This window comes from Ambystoma mexicanum, chromosome 2p (genome assembly GCF_040938575.1).
Source record: "Ambystoma mexicanum isolate Mex_15411 chromosome 2p, UKY_AmexF1_1, whole genome shotgun sequence".
Classification (NCBI taxonomy): Eukaryota; Metazoa; Chordata; class Amphibia; order Caudata; family Ambystomatidae; genus Ambystoma; species Ambystoma mexicanum.
In genome coordinates, this window is record NC_090923.1 from 1,302,564,581 (window position 1) to 1,302,580,482 (window position 15,902).

At 48.0% G+C, this 15,902-nt stretch overlaps 1 protein-coding gene across 3 annotated transcripts in view; it reads right to left on the bottom strand.

Moving 5' to 3' along the window:
* Window positions 1-15,902, bottom strand: part of CCZ1 (CCZ1 homolog, vacuolar protein trafficking and biogenesis associated) — a 732,451-nt gene that overhangs the window by 480,671 nt on the left and 235,878 nt on the right. For all 3 annotated transcript variants that reach the window (XM_069645641.1, XM_069645642.1, XM_069645640.1), the window contains one exon: window positions 3,774-3,821. In XM_069645641.1, the coding sequence (XP_069501742.1) occupies window positions 3,774-3,821 (48 nt within the window). The remainder of the gene's footprint in view (window positions 1-3,773; window positions 3,822-15,902) is intronic.

Sequence of the window (15,902 nt, forward strand, 5' to 3'; positions counted from 1 at the left end):
AATCAAACAGATTCGCCAAATGTCCAACACCCATTCTAAGATAAAAATCTCTTCCCCATATAAACTTTACCTGAAAATTCCCCCTATTCCTTAGTTGCTTATCTATAAAGGTCTTACTTTTTTTTCCAACCTGTTCACCTCTGCCTTATGAGGACTGTTGTAAAACTTTAAAATAGCTACCCGGGATGGAGAAATTAGTAACATCTGTAGAAAATCCAAATTTGTCCCAACTACCTTTACCCTAAAGGTCAATGAGGCCTTACTCAATATGGCCATTCCCCCAAAACATCTGCCTCTAGCATTTTTCTTTCTTTGTTGGTATCCCATAGGATACATATCCATCTAAAAGGGGATCTCCATTGCCCAGGTCTCCTGCAAAAGAATAATTACGTGGGACTTCAGAAACTCCACAATATCTTCCTTCTCAAATGTCCCCCTGACCCCTGCTATATTCCACAACAGCAGACCCACCACCGGGGATGCATCCTCGTGCGCACCGACATCCATCCCATTCTCTGAGCCTGTGGCCCCTCCTCCTCCCCACTTCCCTCCCTGTTCTGATGCACTGGAAGGGAGGGCCGTCCATCAGTCTCTCTCTTCACTAAACCGATTGGTGACTATTACCCACGTGGTAATAGTCACCAATCGGTGTTTAACAAATAATACAGATTCAGAAGTCCCTCTCCCACTCAGAACCGTTTATTGGGCACTCTCAGAACTCAAGGAAGATCTCCCCGAACTACCCGAAGGGACCCCCAGCTATATGCATGAAAAAACCTCCTCCTCCTCACCTGTATAAATGTCCTCCGATGAATCCTCCGAAGATATGGTCCTCCTTTCCCTCCAGGCGGCTTCTGACTTTTTTACGCAGCTCTTAGGGCGAGCTCGTCTGGAGACCACCTTGCCAATAGGTCAATAGCTTGGCAGAGGGACCCCCACGGAGCAAGCCCCAAATCCAGGGGAAAGCCAAGCTAAAAAAACCCTGGTGCAGCTTGAGTGTGATGTTAATAGCTGCTCCGTTGGAGGAAGGACAGCCAAAGGTATTGCAGTAGCCAGAAGAAGAGGGTAGACCAGCTGACCGAAGATCTGAAGCTGAAGGTTTTTGGACGCTGCCGAGGAATGCAACGTAATGCAAACAATAGCTCCGTGGAGGCAGGAGCTGCCAGGAAGTACAGCCGCAGAGGAGAACACCAAAAGACGAGAAGGTCAGCAGCCAAGGCGGGGGGAACCAGCAAGAAGCAGGGAGCACACACAGACAGGAACGGGGAAAGGTAGAAGAAGAGCAGGCAGACTAGTTGCATGGAAGCAGGAAAGTCGCTGTAGCACCGAAGGACTGGAGCGGCAAACACAGCGTTAGGACCCAGCGCGGACGAGGGTTGCAACCCAGTATCGTGCTGCGATGGGCGAGTACATGTACTGCCGGCACGATGACGTACAACAACAAGGAAGACTAGACCATCGCTGCGCTTCCTGCGACGGCCGTTAGCGTCCTCTCCATGTCTTCCACAGCCGCCAATGTCCACGCGTCATGACAGGCACACACAACCACTTCTTCGTGTTCTTTGCAAGGTTTTAAGTTAAACAATGCAGTTTCACCACAAAAGAGCAAAAGCGCCTCAAACTAATGCTCTTGCGAGCAAATTGGCCAGTTCCTTAGCCACCTGCTTAGTTACCCACAGTCCTTTTCACAGTCAAACCTAGTCATAGTCACAGTCTTAGTAAGAAGTAATTGTCTTAGTCACAGCCTTAATCATAGTTAGTTTTAGTCAGTCAAAGTTGCAGTATAGTCTTAGTGACAGTATTCGCCATAGTCTTAGTCGCAGTGAGTCTTAGCAACAGTCGTCGTCAGTGAATTATATACATTCTTACTCACGCTTCGTGACAGTGAGTCTCAGTAACTGTGTTAGTCTCAGTCTTAGTCACATACAATCTAAGTTACAGTCTATCCATCACAAACATTTTTAACCACAGTCACATTCCTAGCCAGACTGAGGCACAGTAATCGTCTTACCCATAGTTTTAATCAGTCACTGTTAATCACAGACTCAGTAACAAGCTCAGTCACAGGCAGTTTGAGCCATAGTTGTAGCCCCAGTCTTAGTCACAGTCAATCAGTCACAGTTCTAGTCAGAGTCCTAGGCGCAGTCAGTCTTAGTAGCAATCACAGTTAGAGTGAGTCGCAATCTTAGTCCCAATTATTCAGTCAAAGAAACAGTCTAAACCACAGTGTGAGTTACAGTTAATCAGTCTTAGTCACAGTTAGCATTTGGCACAGTCAGTGTCCCTCTTCCTGCAGTCTGTCGTAGCCACAGTCTCTCAGTTATAGTCTCAGAGTCATAGTCACTCTCTCGGTTGTAAGCAGTCTGAGTCACAATCCACAGTCACAGTCTTAGTTACAGTCACAGTGAGTCATCATCACAGTTATAGCCAGTGTTAGTCAAAATTACATCCTTAGCTAATCTGAGTCAGAGCCTTAGCCACAGTCGTGGTCATAGTCACAATCTTAGTCACAGTCTTTGCCACCAGCCCAATATTAGTCAGCCGTTGCCACAATCACAGCCATATTGTAAGTCCCAATCGCAAACAGTCTTCACAGTCTAAGCGAGCCACAAACTCATTCCCTCTCTTTCCACCCAGCTCAATGTCGTTTTATCCATCTTTGCTCCTTTTCTCCCTACATATGTCTCTCTTTGTTTATCTCTCTCTCTCGCTCTCTCTCTTAGTCCCTCTTTCCCTTTTCCTCCTTGTCACTGAAGAGTGCTGAGCCAGTCAGGCGGAAATAGTGTAGGTGAAGGAAGAATTAAAGGCTGCAAAGAGTGTTTGTAAGTGGGTCAGATGCTGAATGACTAACATGTGATATAATCTAAGAGAATAAACCTGTTTAATGCTGGAATAAAACACTCCCAAGCAGTATATGTTCATTTTTTAACTGGGTGCTTTGCTTGGTGTGATGGCTTAAGGTATCTAAGGGTTTTAAATTCTGTTATTAAGGGAGAAACTGGAGTGCAAACACTGAGTAGAGCAGCTGCTTCACTGTCCTGGAGGTAAAAGGTAAGGTATGAATACTGCTCCAATCTTTCTTGGCCAGAAATGGGCATATGGCCTTCATGCCATTGGATCTCCCTTACAGCAGTTATAGCTAGCATATTTACTTACATTTTTGCCTGACCATCGCTGGAAAACCTGTGCAGCACAGTAGTATCATCTTGCTGCAAATGGTAGTTGTCAAGTATCAAGTGTATCATGAAAGTCTTTATTCTATTTTAGATTGATACAGTCCTACATTTTGGCCTGATAGAACACATGATTAGTAGAGGTGACACTGTTTTGTTGGACAATGGCCTGGGGTAATTGTAGCTTGTCAGGGCTTGATTATTCAAGGGCAGGTGGTAAAGAGATTAATAGTATTTTATGGGCCTCCTTAGCAGGCTGTGCAAGCTGCAGGCTTTCTGTCTCAACTGCTGATGTAAAATCTCATAAGTATTTTATCAGCCATCAAAGGTTAACAACTCGCATAATAAAAGTCACGTGATAAAACGCTCTTTAGCTTGCATATTCTTTGAGCCGGGTCAGTTCGTTATGGAGCCAACACAAACTCATGCCTGTAAATGCAAAATGCATGAACATGATCAAACCCCAAAGTATTGGTTTTGCCAATGCTGGTGTTCTTATTACTTTGCATACTTTCTTTTCGAGCACCATATGATAAGTTGTGCCCAAAGCTAGGCACTTATAAAAAGAAAATTGCGCACTTTCAGCAATATTGTCATTACCTTATACATGCTGTAGCACTGTTCGAGGACGGAACTGTACACCTTGTCCTGAAAACAACAACAAACAGTATTACTGGTAAGAAATGACTTACTATAAATGCCAATAAGTACAATAAATACAACTCTTGCTATACAAAAGGCACAAGAAGGAAGGGTTACTTCTCAAAACAAAAGACAACAGTCATACGGAATACCTCCTTTTATTCTTTAAATCAGATTGTTTGGCCTGCATTACTAGAAGACACTGTAGGAATTTGTAATAACTGCTGCGACTAATGGTTGTGCATATGAGTGTTCAAGGGATATCTGGGGACACAAGATTAAAAGGGTGGGGATCGATGCTCATATCTTAATTCCATATGTATAGCCTCACAGAGATACCCTAGGCCTAGGTTAACACCAGGAAGTAATAACCCCCAGGTTCTTACATGAACCCCATAGGTGAATTCCCTATGTACAGCACATCTTTGTTTTTCCAGAAATGTTTGCGGTTTATAAATCCCATACAACAGCTGGCGGTGCCAGCAACTGCAACAGAATCATAAAACATTCAATCATTCAAAATGGGAAAGGAAACATAAATGCACATTAGGAGAAGAGTGCCTTGCTATTATTGGGGCTGGGACCACCTAATTGCCCTAACAGCTTGTGGCATTTCACAGACCACTAATATTCTCTGTAGCCATAACAAACTGACTACTTCCTGTTACTTTGGAATCACTAATGCCTCCAGAATTCCACATGCTACTTTTGCATATATACCTACATCCGGCATACATGCCTTCCCTAATCGTTCAATAATTTCCTAAGGATCGCCATATGCGGCGATCCCCTCTTCCCTCCACATCTACCTAAAAGCTTTTCTCTACCCTCATATTTTGTTTCACCCTTGCATTGTCCTTTAGGTGCATCTGACAGGGTACGTTTCCAGACCCTGTCAAGAGGGGATGGGGACACATCTCAACCTGGGGTGGGAGGTCTACAGGGTGGAAACAGAGCCAGTCCTACCCCAGAAGAGGAAGGTGGCAGCTGGGAGGCCCCCACTCCCCGTCCCTTCTTTATGTGCCAGAATGGTTGTCAATAGTACCTCTGTTGATCACAACATACCTATGTTGTAAGATGCTAGTCAGTTTCATTCTGTTTTCGTTAAAGAACGGCAACTAGTTCTATTTGTATTTATTTGACTTGCAATAACACATTTACAGATGTCGGAAGCATTCCCACTAAGAGCGTCTGTACAATAACATGAAGAAGAGAAGAGTATTGAGCCGGTTTATGAGGGTGTCAAAAATTAAAACAGAAAGAGAGTCCAGAACCACATGCGCTTAATATGTATACTTCAATTAGAAATACATTTATACATTCATTGTTGTGAATTGGGATTCAATGTAAAGGATTTCCTTGTTAATCGTTGTTCATGTCCAAAAAAGCAAACAATTTGATTCTCTACAGACAATTTTATTTTCTACAGCCAACACGTGTGTCAACAAAACATGGGGGGTCATTCCGAGATTGGAGGTAAGGGAAAAACGATGCCGGTAATTGAATACCGGCATCGTTTACCGCTACGGTCTATTCTGACCAACCAGACTGCTATTTACGGTACCGTAAAGTACGATGCAGTAAATAGCGGTCTTGGGTCGCGCGCGCGACACGCCATGCCGATATTAGCAGCATGGCGTAAACCGGAGCTGATCACAAGTAATGCGCACACGTAAATAACGGCCTCCTTAAGCAATACCACTCCACCAACGTGCAGACGGTATGCAACACAAGCAAGATCATCACGCATGGGTGGGTCCGACATCCAGGACCAACTCATGACTCAATGGCCCAGCTGAACTCCACGCTACCCTGCCACATGGGGCGACATGCAGCACGATGTGCCTGGCTGCTTGTTGAGTTGTCTGACTGTGCCATGCCAGTGCATCAGTGTCATGAGGTGGGTGCCTGCATACTCAAACCGCGTTGAAATGTTGACGCCAGTGCACGATGTGCACCCTGCCAAACCAAACACCGTGCCACAGAGCCAGTGTAACGGCACATGAGTACAGAATCCCACATTGATGAAGTAAGGCCCACACCTAACACTACATGACCAACATGTGACAAGGCCACATACCACAACACATGCACCACTCATCAGCGGCCCTCACACACCGTAAGGGCAAATAGGAAGACACACTGCATATGCACTATGTGGCTGCCTCCAGCATATCACCACACCAGAGAGTCATCCCTGGGAGTGGATTGAACTGAGGCCAGCAGGGACACCACACCGCATCACCGTTTTGGCACACCCATAGGAGTGCTGGAAGTCACCTTAGTGCGGATCAGTGCAGTATGATGAATATGCCACTGACTACAGCCAACACACCCAACATCGGAATCTCACAGTACACAGCACTTCATGGATCTAACCCCAAGACTGCTGCATGCATAAACGATGCTTGCACTACAGGATGTGTGTGCCATAGTTCATAGACCATCTCGAAGACGCTACCCCCTACATCATTCCATTGCACAGGACACATAGCAGGGCCAGGAATGGGGTAAATGCATCCATGGACATGTGCGTATGGGCATAAATGACCTGCTGCCATGTAAGACTAGTTCAGTTCTCCACCATGACAGTCCAAACACTTACCTTATTGCCTACACATGCAGGTGATGGTGGCTGTCCCTTGACACCATGGTTCAGGACCCCTGTCAGAAACCCACAGAACAGGCCCGAGGAGGCCTACAATACTACCCATACCTATGCATGTGTGGTGATGAAGCAGGCACTTCGCTTGTAGAAGGCACAAATGAGTTGCTTAAGCTGGTCGGGTGGGGCACCCATCTACTGCAATGTGAAGGTGTCCAAGACCCCCATGTCATGTGTAATGCTGCACAAAATGTGCATCCCTTGGAATGTGGCCCTGTCCCGTGACATGGGACTGCTAACACCAGATGAAGATGAAGTGTAGGAGGAGGAAGGGGCAGGACACCATCATGGTGCCGGTGCACAGGAGGGACATGTCGTGTGGCAAACATTGATTGGAAATTAAAACCGAAACACAAGTCAGCAGAGGGTGGCATGACATGGGGACATAGGGCACTGGGTGTGGGGATACTTGTACACCATGCACTGTCAGATATCATAATACACATGCTCAATGATGAATGTCCACACAGGTTTAACTTTGCAACACAAACGGTGTATTGAAATTTTAAGTGCATAAGTGTAAAACATACCCTCCACCACCCCACCCCACTCCCCCCCAACTCCCCAACACACCCTCAACCCCCAACCTCCTCCCCCCAACTCCCCAACACACCCTCAGCCCTGACCCACCGCCCCCACAACTCCCCAATAGTAGTCCCATGGTGTCCATCAAGGCCACATGTGGCAGCTATGAAAACTACTCCATGCTCCCGGGGCCCTGGGGAGGCATGTCCCGGCGGCGCTGTGAACGTAGTGAACGTCGCAGTGGGCTTGCTGGGGTTGAGCGACTGGTTGAGGGGGTGTCCTCTTGCTGAGCCGGCTGAGTAGGACGCGCAGCCTCAAGGGCATCAGCAATGCGTCCGAGGACTTTGCATAGGCAGTTTGTACTGTCCGTCACCACCTGCCGCATTGCCCTTAGTTCCTCAAGCCACTCCACCCTGCCCTGGCGATTGTCTTGCATCACCTCAGTGACAAGGGCAATGAGCTGTGCTGCACGCTGTGCATAAGTTGACGGGGTGTCATCCCTGCAGGGGATTGGGCTTACATGCCCTGACAGGGCTTCGACTGGGGGAATGGGCACGGGATTGGTGTGTTCCTGTGCTTCTCCACGTGCACATCGGCCAGGTGTGTCAGGCTCCCCTGAGATGCTGCACAACACCTGTGGGTAATTGCTGGGCTCTGGCGTGTGGACGGTGGGGTATGAGTCCTCCTCTGACGCTCCACAGATGGACAAGGGGCTGTCCACGGTTTCCAGGGGGGGCATGGCTGCCACCTCCCCAGCGATGCTGGACTTCTCGGACCTTGGGGCGGACAATGTACCTGGCGCCGATGCAGGGAGGGATGGGGGTGGTGCACCCTCCATGGGCCTTGCAGGAGCCAGTGTGGGTGTGTCCTTCCTGGCTGGTATGCGGCGGACCCTGCCTTTGCCCCTGGAGGTGGTGGGACAGCTGGTCTCGGGCTCCTCGCTGTCATGCTCACTGCCTGTGGGGGTAGAAGAGAGGGACGGCATGAGTGATTATTTGAGACGCAAATTACATTCATGGCTACATTCACATATTCAGTCATTTGGGGTTTATGGCCTTTTGGGTATGCAACAGCACTACTTTCTATTCATAGGTGTGATATGTATGCAGGCGTCGGAGTCACTCATCCTGGCCTGGTACTGTGCAGTCTGACTCGCACACTGGCCACCCAGCTGCACAGTGTGCATCATGGGATGTGCCAGTTTGTGCACTATGTGTGATGTGCGTTATGACTTTGCACTTGGGCCCTGCTTGGGTGGCAGTTGGTACGGCATGATTTGGATGGGGGGAGGGCACCATGACAAGGTGCCTTGGCCGGCCCTTGGGAATGTATATCATGTAACTGGCATTGGCAGTGTTGACTTTGGACACTCACCTCCATCAGCGGACGACGGTGCCCCACACTCCATGTTGCCGACGCCCTCTATGGATTCCGTTCCGATCAGTCCAGCACATGTCTCCTCCCATGGCATCAGTTTCATGGGGGAACTTGGGCCCCCTCCGGTCTGCTGTGCCTGGCTGTGGTTGGCAGAGAGGATGCTCCGTACCCTCAACCGCAGGTCATCCCACCGCCTGCGGCAGTCCTTGGGGGTGCGGGGGTGGTGCCGACTGCGCTCACTCTCTGGGCCACTAGTGCCCAGATGTTCTTTTTCCAGAGCACCGGCTCTCTACGCATGTCCCCGCTGAACACGATGTCAGCGTGCTCCTCAAAGGTGTCTACCAAGGCCTGCAATTCATCCGGGCTGAATCCCTGCTTGCGGAGCCGGTCTGCTGTCTTCTTTGGGGCTTTTGGCATTCCTGCAGGGTGTGATGGCCTTTTCCAGGGTTCAGAATACTCCCAAGGGTGCTGCCTGATGAGGATGGCAATGGATTGTGTTTTTAAAGATGGCCGCCGCACTCCTTCCCGTTCCTGTGCGATGACGATATTTCCGGTTCCGTTATTTAACGCTGGCTGTAATTTACGGCAGCTGTAATTTACGGCCACTGTTATTTGCGGACATCGCTGTTTCCACTTTGTTCTATGGCGGTATTGTTAGGTACAGCGCGCATCATGCCGGTAAGGGCTTTTTTGGGCCCTTTTGCGGCTGCCGCTAGGTACTTTACCGGCATGGCGCAAAGCTCGTGCCCGCGAAGTGGTAATGGGCCACAATTAGGGGTCTGTGACCAGATCGGACACGTTCTTTGCTCCATGCCGGTAAAGCCCGGAACTTACCTCCAATCTTGGAATGACCCCCATGGTCTTCTTCAGGGCTATATTTAAACACATGTAAAAATGACATAAAAAAAAACAAAATCGTCAAAACACAAACCTGATAATGCGAAAATGAAAACCGAAAAATATGTTTTACATATTGAGACTCATTTTTTTAGAAAGTAGGGGTGGAGGAAGGCAAACAGAAAAAAGCGAGAAAATAATATAAAAACTATATATTAGGTAATGGTTCTTTCATTATCTAACAATGATGAGAATCATAACATACTAACAACCTAGTGTAACAAAGAATTTTTGTAACGACATCAGAAAGAAGCAAAATCACCTTCACTACAAATACCCATTAGTGACCAGTACCAACTATTAATCCCACTCTGTTGGCATATAATAGTTTATTCACCATAATGTTGTAATTTAAAAGAGATATCTAACAAAGCTGGGATTATGTAACAAATATTGACAATACTTCAGCAATTGCAGCGTAAACCCTGGATTAGCCCTACACCTTTCAATTGTAAAATATTTGGACATAGCAGGGGCAAAACAAAATAACAAAATGTATAGAAGAAAACAGGTGACCTAAGAAGGTAACTTTAACCTAAGGGGGCAACAACTTCAAACTAAAGAGCAGTACAAATCAAATATACATAATTGCATTATTAAACGTCACTGGAGGCAGTGGTGGTGTCAGGCAGGGAGGATGGGGGAGAGGACAAGGAGGGCTTCGTCATTAGCACATAAGTGAACTTTAAGCTGAGCTGTGAAGAGATCCACAGTTGGGCTGGCTTTGATTGGTATGGGCAGTGGGTTCCAGTGGAGTGGGGCGAGTACAGAGAAAGACCAGAAGCGAGCGGAGGTGCAAGGATGGTATGGGATGGTGAGGTTGAGTGCAGAGAAGGATTGGAGGGAATGAGAGAGTAAACCGAGATGCTCATTTCCGCTATGATAAAACCTAAGCACCAGACCCTCTGCAGTGCAGCCTGGGCAGGCCAAGGGCGCAGTGATGTTTGCTGCAGGTCTGCACAGCACGCTGCCCGATCTTCGTTCTACACTATGTTCGATGCCACGTTCGACGTTAATTTCTGCTATGATAAAATCCATGTGCCCGACCATCTGCGGCAAAGCTTGCGCAGGCCAAGGCTGCGGTGTTGTGCGCCGCAGGTGTTAGGCACCACACGCAAAATGGAGCCCCAGATCTCAGCCACTCCGCAATCTCAGCTGAAGCACTTCACCGTGGATTAGTAACAACCCCAACTGGACCTAAGGCCAGAGTCAGTAAGCTAAGAACCCCTACGGCACCCTCCCCGCAAATCAAGTCCCTGCTTGTGCGCCATGGCAGCCCCCCTGCCTTCTGCCGCACCACCATGGAGTGCCCTTAAAGTAAGAAAGGCCCTACCCACATTTGACGCAGACTTACAACAGGCCAAGATGGCCACCCCATATCCGCATGCTAATTTGTACAATGCGTGCCGCCTTTTGAACGCCTGCTCCAAGCCGCTCCATTCAACTCTGAAGGTAAGTTTCAAGCACATGTGTTAACCGATGGCACTAGAACCCACCTGCCGAAAAGCTACCCAAAGTCACAATGCAGGGAGTACCTGTCCCGACCATCCCCGAGCACCTTCCTACCTGCGTCCCACACCCTCCCTGCTCAAAGCCACCAGAACGCATACGCTATAGGCCATATGCATAAGAATGCACATCATGCCCTTTCCAAGCACAGCTTGAGGGCTAAGCCGACACCAGCCAGCCCAGTCCTGCTGCCGACCACCAGAACGCAACCAGGACATGCAAATCTATGCACCTAAACTGTAAAAAGCAACACATGCACCTCACTACAGGGACACTCATCTACAACGCCAGGCCAGGAAATCTTGCTCATCGCAGCATTCATCACATGTAGGCTCAATACTCTACGTGCCCAAACCCGACCCGCATTCCAGCCCTCCCTCCCTAGGTGCACCACAAGCAAGAAGCGTCTGCTTGGACTCCACACTAAGCCCACAGTGCCCTCCTTAACTACAGCCACTGAATGTCCTAATCCTACCTGTAAGCCTTCCTATCGGCCCCTGACTCGCGCAGCCGGGAAGCCCAGAGATGCTCCCTCGCCCTAGCATTAGCCCTACTCACAGTCTGTCTGCCCACCTAACCAGAAACCAGGCATACTCTTACCCACAGGGAGATTCAACACCTACATACCCAGCCAAGAGGACCGACCCCACAGTCGCAACCAAAACCCCAGCAACGCATCCCCACAGCCAGGACACCATCTCAGCCATGCCTGCCAGCATCATCAACTTAACATGAGAGTCGTCTCCATGCCCAGGCTAAGAAAGGATGTTAATGTTAAAGGATATTTGTACCGCGCACTATCACCACCAGAGTGGTCCCCTGGCGCTCTGGCGGATCTGTAATAAAGGGGAGGTAGGTTAGGCGTGTTAGTAGGACAAAGTTTGGAAAAAAGCAAGGGAGCTTAGAAGTACTGTTGGCAGCTTCAGTTCGGTTAACACAGTTCACTGAGCATACTGGTGTGTTTTTCGGTTCTCAGTCCATTGTGTGCTGTTGTTTGGCGGTCTGTGTGGTGTGGTTGCTGTTGCGGTGTGGTGAAGTGCATGCGGGTTGCTGCGGCTTTAAGAGCTGTGGTTGGGCAGAGCATGAGAGATGTGTGAGGAGTGGAGAGAGGTTGTTAGTAGTGTTTGGGTTGGTTAGTATCCTTGTCAGGGGAGATGCAACTTCCTATTGTGTCTCCTTTGTGATTCGTGGAGAATTGTTTCAATTTTGGCGATTATGTTCAGCGTGATAAGGCTGTCTTATCTCTTCGTCATTATGCTAAACTAGCTACTTTCATGTTTCCGTCTTTGTATTAGGCTAGCCCTTTTATCCCAGTTTGTCTTTGCTGTAGCCTAGGTTTTGGATTGATATACTTGCAAGCTATGCTTGTGTCCTACGTCCTTTCTGAGTGGGCAACGTTGTCTAAAGGGGTTGGGTATGTATGTAACCTTTCTGTCTTTATGGGCTTGTCGACTGAGTTCTATTCAACCTAGCGTCTTCTCTTTTGTTCTTGTAGGAGTTTCCCTTAGTCGGTCCTGGGTGTTGTCTGTGCCATTATGTAATCTGTCAGTCTGTTCTTAGTGTTTCCTGTTTGATTGTTTTAGTTGTTTCAATTTGGTTCCGAGGTGATGAAGAGCCAGGTTTTTAGAAGTTTTCAAAATTTTAGGTGGTCTTTGGTGTTTCTTATTTCTTTCGGGAGGTTGTTCCATGTTGTTGCGGCTAGGTGGGAGAAAGAGGGGCCCCCTAGTTTTTTTCTTGATGTATGGTTTTGGTTCCAGGCAAATTTCATTGCTTTATCTGAGGAATCTTGTTGGCTTGTAGATTGTTATTTTCTTTTGTAGGAATTCTGCTCCCTGTCTGCTGATTGGCCTGTGTGTTATGCACATTGTTTTGAACGTGATACGATGTTTGATTGGGAGCCAATGTAGTAATTTTAGTGCTGGAGTGATGTGGTCTCTTCTGGATAGTTTGAGGAGGAGTCTGGTTGCTGCATTTTGTATGCGTTGTAGTTTCTTCAGGAGGTATTCCGGCATCCCGATGTAGAGGCTGTTTGCGTAGTCGATTCTTGACATGATGAGGGCGACGACTGTCAGTATTTTGTGGGTGAAGGACAGGAAAGGTAGGCTTCTTCTTCTTGTGTGAAGGAGGAAGAAGCATTTCTTATTGCGTTTACTTGTGGTTCTAAGGTTAGGGCTTTGTCCATTAGGACTCCCAGGTTTTTTACTACCTTACAAGGTGTGGGCGTGGTGCCCATTTCCGTTGGCCAGGGAATTTAGGTGTCGTTCTCTTGGATATAATCATGATTTCTGTCTTTTCTGGGTTGATTTTCAAGTTGTTGGCACTCATCCAATCAAAGATTTATTTTAGGCATTCTACTAGGGTTGAATGATCGGCTTGAGTATCCTACCAAGGAACTCTAAGGGGCTGGGAACCCCACACTTCTCCTTCGCAAACACCTCTATTGGCCTACCCAACCCCTCAGACGCCATCAAAACTTCTATGAGCTCACTAGCTCTCGCCCCACCCACTCCTGCACTGGTCATACTCAAACATCGGCTGCCCTATGGTCATAAATCTGAGACTACCACCATTCTTGCCATCGCACTGAAGGAATCCTTCGCCAACGCCCTGCAGAGCAATGTCAGTGTATCACACAATATTGTTCAAATTCATACTAAAGTCAATATCTTGCATGCCAAAGAAGAAATGCACATCAATGTAAATTCTATTACTCTGCATACTACAGCTGAAACGCTCAAGCCCACCCCACCACTCTCCACAGATAACCATGCCACTACTCCTAGGCACACAGTGAAAAGCACCACCGTACCCACTCCTAAGCTGCCCCCAATTCTCCTAGCACACCATTACTGTGCTCTTGTTAACGCTTGCTCCCTAACAGCTCACTCCCTCGATAACCATGACCTGCTTATACCCCACATCCTAGATGCCCTAGCTATCTCAGAGACATGGCTCCATGAAGCTTTCACAACTGCCTTATCCCTAGCCCTCCCATCAGGCTACACCATCTACCGGCAGGACCGCCCGAATACTAGAGGGGGAGGAGTGGCTGTCATAGCCAAAGATTCCTTGGCCTTCAGACAGCTCAATACATCACTCAAACAACAGCGACATCCTTTCCCTCAAGCTCTCCACCTCCCCCACCTGCAACATCACACTCCAGATTGTCTACCATCCACCAGGTCCCACAGGTTTCCATGATAACCTCCTCCACGCCCTTGAGGACAACATTAAGATATCGTCAAAATTCTCCTTCTTGGGGACTTGAACGTAGGCCTAAATGATCCAGCAGACCTACAACCCATCAAACTTGCCAGTGTCTTAGAAACCCTTGGATTATCACAATGTGTAACCAACCCCACTCACATCTAAGGCCGCACTGTAGACTGGATTGCTGACCTCAACTGCTCGCCTTCCATAAATTCCACGGCTCCCTGCCCATGGACATCATCCTCTTCTCCATCAGCCACCCCAGAAACATAAACAAGTCACCGCCCCTCTACCTCCTGCACTAGCACGTAGCACACGCAAACTGACTAAAGCCAACCGTCTACCATTTCTAGAAGTACCCCAACTCAGACCACCGTTCTCCAAAAACCCCAATGTCCTCGCTGACATATACAACTCCACACTATCTCAAGCAGTCAACGCTATAGCCCCTCTAATAGCACGAAGAGCAAAACCCATCAGACACTCATGGTACACCACAGGGCTACTTGCACGGGGAAACAGAAAATGTATCGCCCTTACCGCCTGGCAAAAAAACAACAGTTGAATCCCTGAAACTAGAATTCAACAAGCTTTCAGCCAAATACAAAAAAGCTATCTCCTTAACCAAAGCCGCCTCTTTCAACAACAGGATGGCCAACGCAAAATTTTCTCTATCTCCAGGGAACCCAAAGATCCAGCTCCCCCTGCGCAATCCTTTACCAAAGATGAAGTCTGGTGCTCCAACATCCAAGCTAAAAAAAATAGACCTCCTACACAGCAAAATCCAGACCAATCAGAACAGCCTGAATACCCCACACCAGTCACCACTACCTCCTTGAACACACCCACCCAGAACCACCCCCCTTTCGCCTTAAGAGAAGTATCTGAACCTGAAGTCCTTAGCCTGTTGAAAACCATAAACCTAAAAAACGCAAAGGGGATCCCTGTCCACCCACTACTATCAAGGAATGTGCAGCCAACCCTTGCCCCTTTCTTCACCACCTTTATAAATGTGTCAGTTGCCTCAGACACATCCCCTCACAACTTAAGGAAGCATGGGTAAGGCCACTCCAAAAAAAACTTCTCTCGACCCCATGGCACCCACCAACGCTTATCACAACTGTCCCCTTCTTATTAAAGATTCTAGATAAGGCATCTTATCTACAGGTCCAACACTTCCTCGAAACTAATTGTATCCTAGGACGACGACAAACCGGCTTTCGACCCAGCCATGGCACGGAATCAGCAGTACTTGATTTAAAAAAACAGCTGGACGAGATCAAGGACTTAAACAATCTGGCCCTTTAGCAGACCACAACAATCTCTGTCACCACCTGACTACTTCTGCCCATTTATCACTGAGAGCCACAGCCTGGATCGCCTCATTCCTAGAAGGAAGAGCTATGACTGTTTTTTCAGAACAGGTCTGTGACACCCCTGCCGCCATCCAATGCGGATTCCCACAGGGCTTGTGCATCTCGCCCACACTTTACAATGTCTTCACGAGACCACTGTTCAACATCGTTGACGCCAATCGGCATAGCCACCACCAACTATGCCGATGACACACAAGTCCTACTCCCCCTTACTGGTAACTACGACTCTGACACCAGTACCCTCAATACAGCCTACTCCACCATTCAGGCATGGATGGCTGACAACTGGCTGTACTGCAATAAGAACAAAACAGAAATCCTTCTGGTTGGGCCACAAGAAACCATTGAAAAAACTCCAGCCAATACTCTGCATTCACGGTAGACAACATACATATTCCTGTATCCTCATCAGTCAAAACCTTAGGAGTCAACCTAGACACCACCCTCTCAATGTCCCGACAGGTTAGCCCAACTGCATCCTTTGCTGCCTACTCAACCAAACTACTCAATCCAGCAAAACCCTACCTG